Raw genomic sequence first — 14,770 nt, forward strand, 5'->3', positions numbered from 1 at the left:
CCAGCAGGAAGGTTTCTTCTTGCCCAGCAATAAGCCCAGCCAATAGAAACACCACGGCTCAGCGGGAAGCTGTCATCACCATGACCTCGTTACTATCCTCACACAGCCTTCATTTTTCTTTTGCTGATGACTCCTTGCCCCACTCAGTTTCTATAAAAACCTTTCATTTTGGATAACTCCTCAGAGCATCTGCTTGCTAGATGAGATGCTGCCCAATTCGTAAATTAATAAGCAAGTAAGGTATTAGTTGAATTTTGATTTTTTAACCTGGGGAATAAAACAGTAAATATTAAACAATAATAATGTGGAATAGAACTGTTCTTACCTATCAATTTATGAAAATATAATCCCTACCGCAAGGATTAATGTTTTTTTCTGAGGCACTGAAATAAAAACTATCTGTGAATATATTAACTGATCACATAATTTAAGCAAAATTTTATCTAATTTTCAGTGATATGATCATTTAAATCATACAATTAGAGGCATACATGATAGTTGGTCAAACTAAAAATTAAAATCAAGAGGGATTAAATACCCCTTCACTCCACTCTCTGAAAAAGGTATATTTGACAGGGGATAAATGTGTTCATATAAGTCACTCAACCCAGGCATTTATTTCTATAATGTTCTTATATGACATTTAAAATTCCTTACCACAATAATCAATATGAAATTTCAAATAAAATCCTAATCCACTTTTAGTTGTCCAATGTTCATGGCAGTTAAATTTACTCTTTACCCTGTTTCCCTGAAAATAAGACAGTGTCTTATATTAATTTTTGCTCCCAAAGATGTGCTAGGTCTTATTTTTAGAGGATGTCTTATTTTTCCATGAAGAAGAATATGGTACACATTTATTGTTAAATGAAAATAAATGAAATTACCTGTATACGGTACGGTAGTATGGTAGTTGTCAACACAAACCAGATAAACTGTGAATCGTACAGTATCAAGAATTTACTCATTTATTCAATGACAATCATGTCATCATCTTCTGGAACATCATCATAACAATCCAATTCCTGAATTTCCTGGTGAATTTCCTGTGACTCCATTTCTTTCAGAATCAGTGGACCAAATCTCTCATGTTTAGCAATAGCACTGTCTTTAAATGAGTACTTCTTGTCAAGGTAGCCTGCTCGCAGTGCATTCGCAATGCAACTGTCAGTGATTTTCTCCCATGAATTCTTCACCCAAGTCCCAACTTCTTGCAGTTTAGGTTTCACAAAATTTCCACGCTGATTTCTCTCCATTCTATTTTCAATGTAGTCATTAATTTCCATGCGCAAATTGTCTTTGAATGGCTTGTTTATTGCAATATCAAGAGTCTAGAGATAGGCTGTCATTCCTGCGGGAATCATTATCTGATCTATTTTTCTTTCGTGAAGAAATGTCTTCGTCTTTAGCGCGGTGAGTGCTGGCTGCATCCCAGACTAGCAGACCTCTTTGGCTCCCTCGCATAACAAGCAGCAGCATTAAATCGACCCACTTCCTTATAACTGCTTGTGTGGCCCAGGCTTTTTCAGTTTCAAGAATAAAAACGCCCAAAACACGTTCAATCTTTTCCTTCTTGCCCTTAGAAATGATTAAAGGTGGGATTTTATTGCCATCCAGATGAATTGCCAAAATACAGGAAACACGTGCACTTTCGTAAGCAGTGGAGGGAATGTACACTAAGGAGGCACCCCGCTGTTAAATTGTTGTTTGAGATGATTGGCCCATAAACACTGCAGTTTCATCCATAGCAATCATGTTGGAAAGATTGTATTTAGAGAAGTCAGCATCATCAATAAAGACTTGAATGCAAGTGCTCGCTTAATAACTTGAATATCTTCCAACCTAAACAATGTTGTAGATCTTCCTAAAGACAGTTCACTTCGCTGAAGGAAGTTATCCAGCCAGTGTTGTGATGCTTTGAAGTCTTTGGAGGCTATGTCAAACTGTGGTGCCACTGCAAGAGCAAATTCTTGAATCTGAGCCCTATTCACAACCAAAGCCTCTGCACTCCTGTCAACAACCCATTCACAGATCAGGTCTTCCAGCTCGGAAAATAATGGTTGCTGACCTGATCCACACTTGAGCTTTTTAGCATTTCCCTTGTCCACTTGTTCAATGAGGTTGCCATACTCTGCTCGCCATTTTCGGACCAATCGGATACTCAACATCTTCTCTTTGCAGAAAGCAGTGAGAATTTGGCCCCAAGAGTCTTCCACGATTCCTTTCTTGTACTCCACGGAGTAGCTTTTTCTTTTTGCGCTCGTTTCTAGGGGTAAAAAAAAGGAATTGGGGTATCAAGGTGGGGGGAGGGGGATCACTTAAAATGACACAGGGAGGATTAGAGGGGGGAATCAAAATGGCACAGGAGATTCAGAGGGGGGATTACCATTTTAGTAACCCCTTTTGATCCTCCTGTGTCATTTAAAAAAAAAAAATTTTATTGATTTTATACAGAGAGAAAGGGAGAGAGTTAGAAACATCGATGAGAGAGAGTCATCGATCAGCTGCCTCTTGAACACCCCCTACTGGGGATATGCCCGCAACCAAGGTACATGCCCTTGACCGGAACCGAACCCGGGACCCTTCAGTCCCCAATTCCTCAAATGCTGAATTGTAGAAACAAGAGACCACTATAGAAGCATTCGCTCTATCCATTGAGCCAAACCGGTCCCGGCTCCTGTGTCATTTTGATTGCCCCCTCTGATCCTCCTGTGTCATTTTAAGTGATCCCCCTCTCCCCACCCCTGTGCCACTGAACATCTTCACCAGACATACCCCCTACCCCTTTATCAGACATTAACCCCCTGGGGCCTGCCTGGGGACTGTCACTGGGCTTGCTGGGGCCTGGATCTGGCTGGAGCAGGGTCTGCCACTGACTGAGAACCTTTAGTCATCATGAGGGCGGCCGCGAGCATCAGGTAGTGTGACCAGAGACAGACCAGCACTCACCACCTTCACCACATCCCGTCCGCTCTAATCCTCCTGTTCTTCTACATGCATCTGCGAAAGTCTCCTCTCCCCCGCCCCGCGCTCACTGCTCACTCCGACCTCCGCTCCGCCTCCACACAGCAGTGACATCAGGACTCCGTGTAACATCACTGGTTGCTAGAGGCCAGTCGGGGTGGCCCTAGTGACCAGTTTAAAGTAATTTTCATTCTGAGACAGAGCCTAGGGGGGCCTTATTTTCAGAGGGATGCCTTATATTTCACTCAGAAGGAAACCTGTAAGTAGGTCTTATTTTCGGAAGATGTTTTATTTTCGGGGAAACACGGTAGGTTTAGGACATGATATCTTTATCACTGACATACAGATTGTATATAATCACACTTCAATAATCTGATATATTGGAAATAAAAACCACATAAATCTTGGTTGGACAAAATCATTTCTTGCTTAGCATAATCCTTTAGTTTAAAACTCTGGGTAGGTTTTTCAGAGAATGTCACCGTAGGATTTGTGCAGCATAAATTTATGAAAGAACTACACTGGAGTCAGTGGGTGTAAAAGAGAAACAAAACCATCCCTACATCCAATTGTCTGAGACTAATTTACCATCACTACCTGTATTTTTTTTGGTTCTCAAACTGTTATACACAGAAAAATACAAATTCTTTACATTAAAACTGAGAAATTTATTGATTTTTTTTCATGAAGTAGTAAGCAGAATTAAAGAAGAAATTACAGCTTAAAAGAGTTCAAATGATCCTAAAATATTTACGACAATTTTAAATTCATGGCCTAAATAAAAATGAATAGCTTTTAATAATTCAATTGCTTAAAAATTTTGATCAATAATTTATCTGAAAGTAAAAAGATATGAGGATAACTAGAGACTGGCACCTTGTAAAATAAAATAATGCCACTTTATCCTTCTCAAAAAAATTGTGATCCTTGTGAAAACAGTGGTTCGGTTCTGCTCCCCACCATAGAAGCCACCTCTCCATTCTAGCACTTACAAAAGTGTCATCAGTCTTCTGATTTGTAAGGATGCCAATTTTGGTTCCATTTAAAAATGTTCCAGTAAGGCAGTCAGAGATATCTGATCCAGCCTTTCACAGAAGAGATGATGATCAATATCTCAACACAGCTGTCATGGCTTTCTTCTAGTGCTCATTGAGGTCAAATGCCCTTATATAATTATAAATGTTAAAAGATAAAATTACATCTTAACAGCAGCCAAAAATTTATATATTTTTTAAGTATTTACAATATTATACATATTTACACGACCACATCAAATGCTGAATTGTAGAAACAAGAGACCACTATAGAAGCATTTGTTTAATGCCTCAGCATTATTTTCTTGTGCAAAGTGAAACTTTTCTCAAACTTCTTAGAAAGCTAAAGACAGTCAACATTGCGAAGGCCACCATCCATGGTTAAAGAGCCAAATCTAAAAACAGAAGAAAAAAGGCATCATCAAAAGATTCATTTATTTGGCCCCTAACATTTTAACGCAGACTACAGAATACTTTTCAGGGGAATAAAGAGTTTGAGCAACTGTGAACTACTCTATTTCTTATCTTGTTATAAATATATGAAAAACACAATTCAGTGGCTTGGGAAGAACTTATTAAGAGAAAACAGAGTGGGGTAATCCAGAAAGCATTAGGAAGAACTGAATAACTTCTTTTTGGTGTGGTGGGATTCATAAGCAAAGATGTGGAGTTGAGAGTAAGTGTGACATACGAAAAGGACCGTGAGGAATGGAACTAAAATAAAGATAAAAAGCATCTCTGCTAAATAAGCATCAGACTGCTATTTTTGGTATATGTGCTGCCAAAGCAAGCACAGATTGTCATTTTGGGGACTAGTGAAAAATATAGTTGGATGAGTAGGCTGGGGGTGGAATATTATATTCTTTGAACTCAAATATGAATTTAAATTTGACCTTTTAGATAACAAGAGTTTAGACATTTTCACCCAACTCCTGAAAGATTTGCAGAGAGCTCTGCAAGTTAACCAGTACCAATCAGGGTGCTGGCATCTTATAAGCAAGTCTGATTCTAAAATTGAAAATTATAATTCTAATGAGAAAATTTTATAAAAAATAATATGCAAAAAAATTTTTAATTCCAAAATGGAAAATAATTCTAATGAGAAAACAGTATATAGGAAATAATTACCACAAACTGATTCAAATAAGCAAATAAATAATTCTATTAACCAGTGCTTCTAGAAAATGGAATCAATCATAGTTGACATAGTTTTATCCAAACAAATCAAAAGGCATGAAGTCACCAAACATAAGGGTCCTGATTTTATATCGCTTTCCCACTACCTAATCTATCAATATAGGAAGACAGAGAGATACAGGTATAGACATGTATGTACTTGACTGCATATAAAATCACAGGGCAGAATGATACCTCACCTTTCTAAAATATGGTTATTTTCAGCAAGTTCTTTAACCACCCCTTCCATTTCTTCTTTTAATTTCTTCATACTATACATACAAAATAAAGATATATAAGCATATTTGCCCAAAAAAGTATGCAAATATTTTAGAATTGTATTTATCAATATATTATGTTTTAGTTCTGTAGCTTAAACTAGTCACTAGATAATATTTACAAACATATTCACAACAAATATAAAAAATTTCAATATATAAGATCAAGATCACAAACGAAAACAAAAACAAATGGAAACATTATAGTTATCAAATAATAAATTTCTTACCCAAGAGTCATTTCTACTAATGTGTTAGAACATGGATAAATTGGAGTCATGGTATGTTTGATTCCACTGGAGGCTGCAAACATTTTCTGAGGCAAAGTTTCTTGTAACTAAAACAAAAAAATCCCACATCAATCACAGAACAAAATACTTACTACAGATCTTAGATCAAATAGTATAGGCTTTAATAAGCTATTTATAGTTTTACATTTTAATTACAAAACCATCAGTGATATAATACTTAAATACTGTTTAAAAAAAATCTTTTGTTATGGATGATAAAAATAATAGTATACCAGATGTTTTCAACTGTAAAACATCTAAGTTCTTAAAACTTGGCTCAAAATATATACCACAGACCTGGCTGGGTGGGTTAGTTGGTTGAAGTGTTATCCTGTAAACCAAAAGGTGGTGGGCTCGATCCCTGATCGGGGTGCCTATGGGAGGCAACTGATCAATGTTTCTCTCTCACGTTGAAGCTTCTCTCTCTCTATCAATAAAAACATATCCTCATGAGAGGATTAAAAAATATATATCTCTATATCCCACAAACAGGCAAGTAGAGCTGATACATGCATATTATATGCTATTTCTCCCTTCTCATTCATAATAAAATGTAAACGAAAAAGAATTTATTTCCATTTTTTTCTAATAGGAAAAAAGGTACTTTTCCCCCTAAATACTTTGATAGCTGTACCTCATTAGTATAGTCTTGATACTTTGATATTTCTTCTTCAATATCTAAACACTGATTAGTTAGGGATAACAACTGCTTTTTAAGATGAAGCATCTTTCTGAAAACCAAAAAGAATCAATTAATAAGCAATCTAATAAAATATTATTCCTACATAAAATATATAATATACATTAAAATGTGTATTATACAACCAACTACTTATTGCCCCCAAATAGTTTACCTACCTCATCCATTCTTCTGACTTATCCAAAAATGTCTCATACTTTTTAACACATTCATCTGTGAAGTGGGTCATTGCTTTTGTTGCATGGTAATACAGTTTTTGCCTAGAATTTAGAAATAATAAGAGGCTTAAACCAATATCACTGTTTCTATTTCCAATATTTAAAAATTTTCCAGTATGTAAAATCTGTTTCCTGAAAGTTTTGACTTTAGAATATTTACAAAGGCCAAATGTTTCTAACAGACATTATAGCAGCAAGAGAAGGAGAATGAGAAGGGAGAATGGTAAAAAAAAAATATTTATTGAATTAAGGTTAAGAAGGTAGTTAAGCCCTAGCCAGTTTGGCTAAGTGGATAGAGCATCGACCTGCAAACTGAAAGGTCCCAGGTTCAATTCTGGTCAGGGCACATGCCCGGGTTGTGGGCTCAATCCCCAGTGGGGGTCTTGCAGGAGGCAGCCAATCCATGATTCTCACTCCTCACTGATGTTTCTTTCTCTCTCTCCCTCTTCCTTCCTCTCTGAAATCAATAAAAATATTAAAAGAAAAAAGAAGGTAGTTAAGTCTGTACTCGCCTATGTTTTCCATTATCCGCCCTTATGCAATAGAAGCACATGAGGCAGGAGAAGCCTGCTCCTTTCTCTCACCTCAGTTCCTCTCAATCTGAAGCTAGATAACTGAGCCTCAGATATGTGCACACAGTAATAATTTTGTAGAGCCAAGATTAAAACATATTTTAAATTGTAATTAATTTAACGTTTAAGAAGAATTACATAAATAACATAATTGAAAATAATTATTAAACATAATCTGGACACTTACTTATCAAATTTGTGGATCTGTTCTTCATTATAAGCTAATCCTAAAAGTAAAAAAATATATTACTTTTGTAAATGTACAATCATAAAATCACACACAGTATTGTTTCTTTGAGATTACTTTAAAAAAAATCTAAGAGTTTAAAACAGGTGTCACTAGCTTGTGACCCATGAATTAGATACAGGCCACAAGTGCTTTCGTTTGGTCTGTAAGGTGTTAACATTAAAAAGGAGTATTAGCTGTCAACATTTAAAAACAGATTATTTCAAATAAAACCTGTTTTTCTAGCTCTATTTGAGACATAGAGAGACTGCGCAATAAATCAGGTGAATTTAAATAGTGACTCTCCCCTTTGGATGGGGTGTCTCCTCTCCAGTTCTCAGTCTCCACCGGCCAATTTTATTCTTGCTATGTGCCGGCCTCTAGAGGTTGTGGAGTTCATGACCCCTGGTTTGAAATATCCAAAAGGTTGGTTTTAAAAATAATTTTAGTACATTTAATTTCTGACAAAATCAAATTTCTGAAAAGTAACTTAAGCAGCTACCCTTATAAATATACTAAATTTGTTCTTCACTATAAGCTGAATTACAACTAGTAAGTAGGGCTGATTTTATTAGATTAATAAATGGCAAATTTTACTTACTACGTTCTGCTTTGTCTTTTTTGAATTGATAGTAAATCTCTGTGATCCAATTTAACAGGACTTGTAGCTTTTCTACACTGTTTAAGGAAGAAAAACCCAAATAAATTAACTGATTCGATGTGAAAAAGTGTATTATTAATAAGAGCAAAAACTACCAATAAAGTTATAACCTACTGTCTATCTTTTGGTTGAGTGCCTTCTTGATGGGCCCATGTATCTGACAGCAATCCACCTGGAGATAATTTGCTTTCGATATCCTGAAGACTGGTTTCTATTGTTCCCCGAGAACAGGAAAGCTAAATAAAATCAATGGGTCAGATCCAGATTACCAAAAAATCGGAAGTGATAATCATAGTGCCAATGGAGCCTAAAGTCTTAATCATATTTCTTTATGGATTATTTAAATTCAAAGTTAGAATATACAAATACATTTAATCATTCAATTAAGCTTGTTTATCTGTAAAATATGGTTAATACTCTATTCAATAATTAAGCCCCAAGGATAAAATGTAGGTAGCCAAGACTGTGCTCTATATGTTCAAATGCCAAAAAATATATATATATAATGCCTATTAAAATAGAAAATGAAATCTCATTTAAGATCCTGTCCATTTTAAGCTTAGTATTTATCATTTACCTACCACAGAACTAAGCATTTGTAAAATTTTTAAAGAAAGGATAAAGGCCAGACTTAAAGAATAAACATATCTAACTATTAAGGATTCTGACACATACTACTGCTTTTCAAAAAAAGTTTTCAGTGGTGATTTACACTGCCACTAGCAACAGTCATGCCCTTTCTACTGCACTCTTGTCAGCACTGGACCAGCAGCCTCAGCTCACATAGGAACATGCTACAAATGCACACTTTGGGGCCCCACCTGTTGAACCAAAAAAATCTGAGTAAGCCTGACTAATTTGAAAGACACAAACATTACCTTTCTGTTATATATACATTTTGCTGATATTATTGTAAACATCTTTTTCCAAGAGTTTCATTAGGTCAATTGATCTTTAAAATAATTTCTAAATGTTCTTTGTCTTTTAACTGCAGATTTAATGTTTTCCTAATCAATTTGATTGAGGTATTTTTATTTAAAAAACCTTTATCATATTTTCTCAATTTGCTTTTTAACATTTTTTTAACATATAGAAATCAAGTTTTATGGTTAAATGGATGTCTTGCTTTCCATGCTTTATGTCTTCTTTAACATTAATATTAAGAATATGTTAAGTAGATACAGAGACAGTAAAGCAACAAACAGACTGTCAAGGGAGGATAGGGAGATATGGGGGAGATAAGAGATCAATCGAAGGACTTGTATGCATGCATATAAGCATAACCAATGGACGAAAAACTCTGGGTAGGGAGGGCATGTATGGGAGTGGGGGGGGGCAATGTAAGATATGTACACATATAATACCTTAATTAAAAAAATGGAAAAAAAAATTTAAAAAAAGAATATGTTAAGTATACCAATATGCTTTAAGTACCTTATACTCTAAAATATGGAAAATAGTTTATGGATAAAGTTATTTCTTTTTACAGCATTACATAGAAGTGTGCAAATGTCAAGCAACCTAAAAAAAAAACCAACACTACGGAGATAATAATAATAGTAACTATTATATCCATAATTATTATTATGGCTATAATATTATATGTCTAAAAATAATAATAAATTCATTGGCTACAATATTATGTCTATAAAAAGATAGTTTTACAAAAAAAACCCAAAACTGGAAAATGCTTTTTATTTTATTTTTTATAATTTTTAAAATATATTTTATTGATTTTTCACAGAGAGGAAAAGAGAGGGATAGAGAGTTAGAAACATCGATGAGAGAGAATCATCGATCAGCTGCCTCTTGCACATCCCCTACTGGGGATGCACCTGCAACCAAGGTACATGCCCTTGACTGGAATCGAACCCGGGACCTTTCAGTCTGCAGGCCGACGCTCTATCCACTGAGCCAAACCAGTCCCGGTGAAAAATGCTTTTTAATGTCTGCTCACAGGGTAATGATCATTTAATAATATATAAAAAGAGAGCTAAAATAATGCTTGTCAAACTTTAGCAGCATCCAAATCTTATGGAGGGCTTGTTAAAACATGGATTGCTGGTGCTTCCAGTTAAGATGGTGGCACAGGTAAATGTGGAACGATTTCTCTTATAACCACATAACAAATACAACTAAACTATAGAATGCCTGAAATGTGGCTGAATGGAAGTCCTACAACTACGGAATTAAAGATGTCAAATGGAGAGAGAAACCAAGATGGCGGCATAGGTAACCGCCTAACTGCAGCCTCACACAACAATTTCAAAAAATACAACTAAAATATAAAGTGGACATTACCCAGAACTACAGGAAAGGCACTGACTGGAAATTCTACAACGAGAAGGAAAGAGAAAACCAGAAGGAAAATCAGAGGAGCTATAAGAGCCTAAGGTACGGAGACACATTGCGTGCGCGGAGAGAATAGAACTGGAGAGGAGGGGCGGCTGAGTGCCTGGCTGGCGTTCTCTAGCGGGAAGGAGATAAAAGCTCCGGACTGTGCTGAACCCCAGATCCGACAGCACTGAACCCCAGACACATACAGAGGGAATGTGGGCTGTAAGGCAGAAGTTCAGGGGAGCGGCTAAAAGCAGAGCCCCGGAGTTGCGCACATTGTGGGCAGAGGACGGACTGTTGACTGTGCTGTTAAATTGCCCTAGCGGGAAGGAGACAAAAGCTCCGGACTGTGCTGAGCCCCAGCTCCGACTGCACTGAACCCCAGTTCTGACTGCACTGAACCCCAGTTCTGGGCGAGAAAGAGCTTCACTAATAAAAAAAATCTAAAGGAGGCCGAAACTGGTTTGGCTCAATGGATAGTCGGCTTGGGGACTGAAAGGTCCCGGGTTCGATTCCAGTCAAGGGCATGTACCTTGGTTGCGGGCACATCCCCAGTAGGGGGGGTGCAAAAGGCAGCTGATCGATGACTCTCTCATCGATGTTTATAACTCTCTATCTCTCTCCCTTCCTCTCTGTACAAAAATCAATAAAATATATTAAAAAAAAAAAAAAATCTAAAGGAATTCATCATCGCCAAACCAGAATTATACGAATTGCTGAAAGGGGTTCTTTAGGAAGAGGAAGAAAATAAAGATAAAAATTATGAACAACAAATACGTTACCATCAACAAGTGAATCTAAAAACCCAGGGAATTAAAAAATCTGATAAACAGCCGAAACCGGTTTGGCTCAGCGGTAGAGCGTCGGTCTGAGGACTGAAAGGTCCCAGGTTTGATTCCGGTCAAGGGCATGTACACTGGTTGCGGGCACATCCCCCGTAGGGGGTGTGCAAGAGGCAGCTCGTCGATGTTTCTTTCTCATCGACGTTTTTAGCTCTCTATCTCTCTCCCTTCCTCTCTGTAAAAAATCAATAAAATATATATTTTTAAAAATCTGATGAACAATATTAACTGGTGAATATAATAGAATCAGAGGTATGGAAGGGGAGTGAACTGACGATTCTCAGGGAAAAGGGGAGTGGGGTGTGTGGGAAGATACTGAACATAAACTGTGCACCTATGGATGAGGACAATGGGGGGTGGGGAAAGGGCAGAGGGTGGGGTGGGAACCTGGTGGAGGGGAGCAATGGAGGGGAAAAAAAAAGAGGAACACTTGTAATAATATGAACAATAAAGATTTATTTATAAAAAATAAAAAAACAAGCAAATATTGGGTAAGACAATTTTTTTCTTTATTTGCTTTATTCTATATGATTAAAAAAATTTTTTTGACCATGACATTCACTTTACTTTAACTCTGTATCACTTAAATGTGTGTGTGTCTGTGTGTGTGTGTGTGTATAACTGAACTGAGTTTCTTGAAACAGTAATTTCTTTATCATATGTGATACATGCTAACACTTTCTGTTCCATTCCATTTAAAAACACACTTAACTGACTGCAACACACTTAACAACTTACAACCTACTAGTTGTTCATGACTTATATTTTCAAAATCACTGTCCTAGAATATAAAATTGAAGGGAAAAACAAAACAAAACTAAAAATCAGCCTAAGCTTGAAAAGAGAAAAGGGGTACTGTATCAAGTTCTTTTTACCTTTTAAACATCCATTTCATGAAAGAATACTTCAAATGCTAAAAGTTTGCAGGAGTATAGCATTTTTATTATATTTACCTCATTTAATTGGCACAACAGGATAAGAAACTGCATATTTTAAAGAAAAAGAAAATAAGGAAGCAAAGAATTAAAGGCCTTGCTTAAGTCACCAGCCAAGAATAGCTAGGCAATCCTGGGGTTAGTAATCAGTTCTTTTATAACACATTATAATAAGAGATCCAGAAACTACCTGAAATGCTACTATATTTTTCAGTAGAAGAGAGACTTTGTCCTAATTTCTTTAGGTAAAGAAATGATTCCTGCCTTTAGGAACCTAAATTTTTCTTTCCTTACTTTTTATTTAAAAAAAACAAACTGATATTTTCCTAACTTGCATCTAATTCTAAGCAAGTTTAAGTACTCTGTTTGTTAAATTACATTTATGAGCTTGCTTTAACTGCCATAGCAGCAACATAAGAACATTATCAATTTTAAAGAGAGACAGGAAGAAAGGGAGAGAGAAATGGGCTTAAAGCAAAGCAGGCATTTGGAAACACCATAAAGAATTGCATGGCAGACTCTCTACAGACTGATTCATATGCCTTTCAGCATAACGATTATTGCTTGTCTCATTTTTTTATTCTTATAAGTATGTTTCCAGTAGGACATGATCTCACTCATCTAGGGGAAATGGTGAACAACATAGATGGATGAACAAGAACAGACCCAGAGATAGGGAGCCATGGGTCAGACTGTTGGACCTCAAAGGGAGGGTGGGGATAAAAGGGAGAGATCAACCAAAGGACTTATGTACATACATATGAGCCTAACCAGTGGTCAAGGACAATAGGGAGGTGGGGACATTAGTGGGGGGGAGGGGGGGGGTTGGAATAGGGGGGTTGAGGACAAATATGTGATACCTTAATAAAGAAACTTTTTTTAAAAAAAGAAAAGAATTGCATGGCAGAAAGGGTATTTAAATATTATAAATAGTTCCTAAAAACAGGAAAAGAATACTTTAGGTATCCTTTAGGTACATCATCTCTCTGGCAAAATTTAGATCTATTCTTACCAGCAAAGAAATTGATTATGAGCCTATGATTGTTACCATTTTGTAAATACTTACTCTTAACAATTTGGTCTGTATGTCTGAAATTTCATCTAAGTCTGTTGCTTCTAGATTGTTTTTCAACAACTTTTCATATCTGTGTGAAAATCAAGTATGGAAAAATTAAATGAGTATATGAATACACAGATTTTTAATCTAAAAAAGAATTTTTATAAATTACATTTGAGTCATTATCATCATAATTTAAGAATAAAATTCTGAATACAAAATTTACTAAGCAATAGATTTTAAGAAAACTTGATGTCTTTGTAAAGAAGGAATTTTATATACTTCTACTTATAAACTTGTAGGTTAAGAGATAAAATATAAGACAACTTAAATTTCATATAGTCTTATGCCAGAATTAATAGTGGTCAATAGTAAATTCTGTTTCCTATGCAGTACAAATAGTATAGCTTATGAAGAGGGCAATTTAAAAATATTCTGTTTTAAAAATCATTCTCAGGGATAAGCTTAGCAAAGTAAACCCCAAATTCTAAAAATACTACAAAACTACAATTCTAGAATACTTCTTCCTATTTCCTTTGTTGATTGCAGGTTTTTATTTTCCTATTCAGAGCATCTGCTTTGCTAGGTTTAACAGGAGATGTTTCTGGCTCAGATTATCTTTTCCCTAACAAAGGGAATGAGAAATGCTAACAGAGTTGGTGTTCGTTTCTTACTGAGACAACCGGATATTTTTCTGCCATTGTGAGGTAGAAACTTAAACTATGGTAGTGCCTTAATACAAACATTTGCATAGCATGCAATATGTGTCAAGGATAATTAAAAAAATTAAACAAAATGTAACAATATTTAACATTTTAACAACTATTAGTTAAGGAAATAACCTACTCACACTTTCATACTTTGGATGCTTCTGAGGCAGAATTCCAATGTGATCACAACTTCTGTCTTTTTGTGAACAGTTTCATTATAATCATCTTTAATTAATTCTCTAAAAAAATATTCTCATTAGTATATCGAAGGAATTATTTGTTTTCTCTTGCCTACCACTAATTACATTGCTGTCCTTCTGTTCAAATTTCTTAACGGTCTTGATATATTATGAGAGCCAATTCACTTTTTATTATTAAAAGCATTTCTTTGAGTCTTATACATATCTAGGGCATAAACCATTACTACATATTAGGTTAACAATTTAGAAAACCAAAGCATTAATAGATTAAAAATAAAAACTAATCTACAATAAAAAGAAATAAGCTGAATAGCATTACATTGTATACGACCAGAATTTTTACTACTCATAGTAGACTGCTGTTCAATTTCTACTTTAAATCAAGATAACCTCTCAAGAAGCAGCATGACATTCTATCTTAGGGGTGTCGAACTCAATCAGAGAAGGGGCCAAAATCTAAAATCCAGCCTAAATCGCGGGCCGAATGGTTTACTGAACAGTCATAAACTGACAATGTCATAAACTGACAGCGGAGTGCAGTGATGACAGCGCGGTGCGGGCCACATTGCA

At 35.7% G+C, this 14,770-nt stretch overlaps 1 protein-coding gene across 1 annotated transcript in view; it reads right to left on the minus strand.

Moving 5' to 3' along the window:
- Positions 1-3,171: 3,171 nt before the first annotated feature.
- The window catches only part of TBK1 (TANK binding kinase 1), a 53,534-nt gene continuing 41,935 nt past the window's right edge, over positions 3,172-14,770 (minus strand). Inside the window, exons 12-21 of the mRNA XM_084877588.1 lie at positions 14,141-14,239; positions 13,300-13,378; positions 8,234-8,355; positions 8,060-8,136; positions 7,420-7,459; positions 6,601-6,702; positions 6,377-6,473; positions 5,683-5,789; positions 5,375-5,446; positions 3,172-4,393 (exon numbers count right to left, since the gene is read on the minus strand). Coding sequence (XP_084733714.1) covers positions 4,342-4,393; positions 5,375-5,446; positions 5,683-5,789; positions 6,377-6,473; positions 6,601-6,702; positions 7,420-7,459; positions 8,060-8,136; positions 8,234-8,355; positions 13,300-13,378; positions 14,141-14,239 — 847 coding nt within the window. The 3' untranslated portion in view covers positions 3,172-4,341. The remainder of the gene's footprint in view (positions 4,394-5,374; positions 5,447-5,682; positions 5,790-6,376; positions 6,474-6,600; positions 6,703-7,419; positions 7,460-8,059; positions 8,137-8,233; positions 8,356-13,299; positions 13,379-14,140; positions 14,240-14,770) is intronic.

Source organism: Pipistrellus hanaki (genome assembly GCF_964339955.1).
Source record: "Pipistrellus hanaki genome assembly, chromosome: 3".
Lineage (NCBI taxonomy): Eukaryota > Metazoa > Chordata > Mammalia > Chiroptera > Vespertilionidae > Pipistrellus > Pipistrellus hanaki.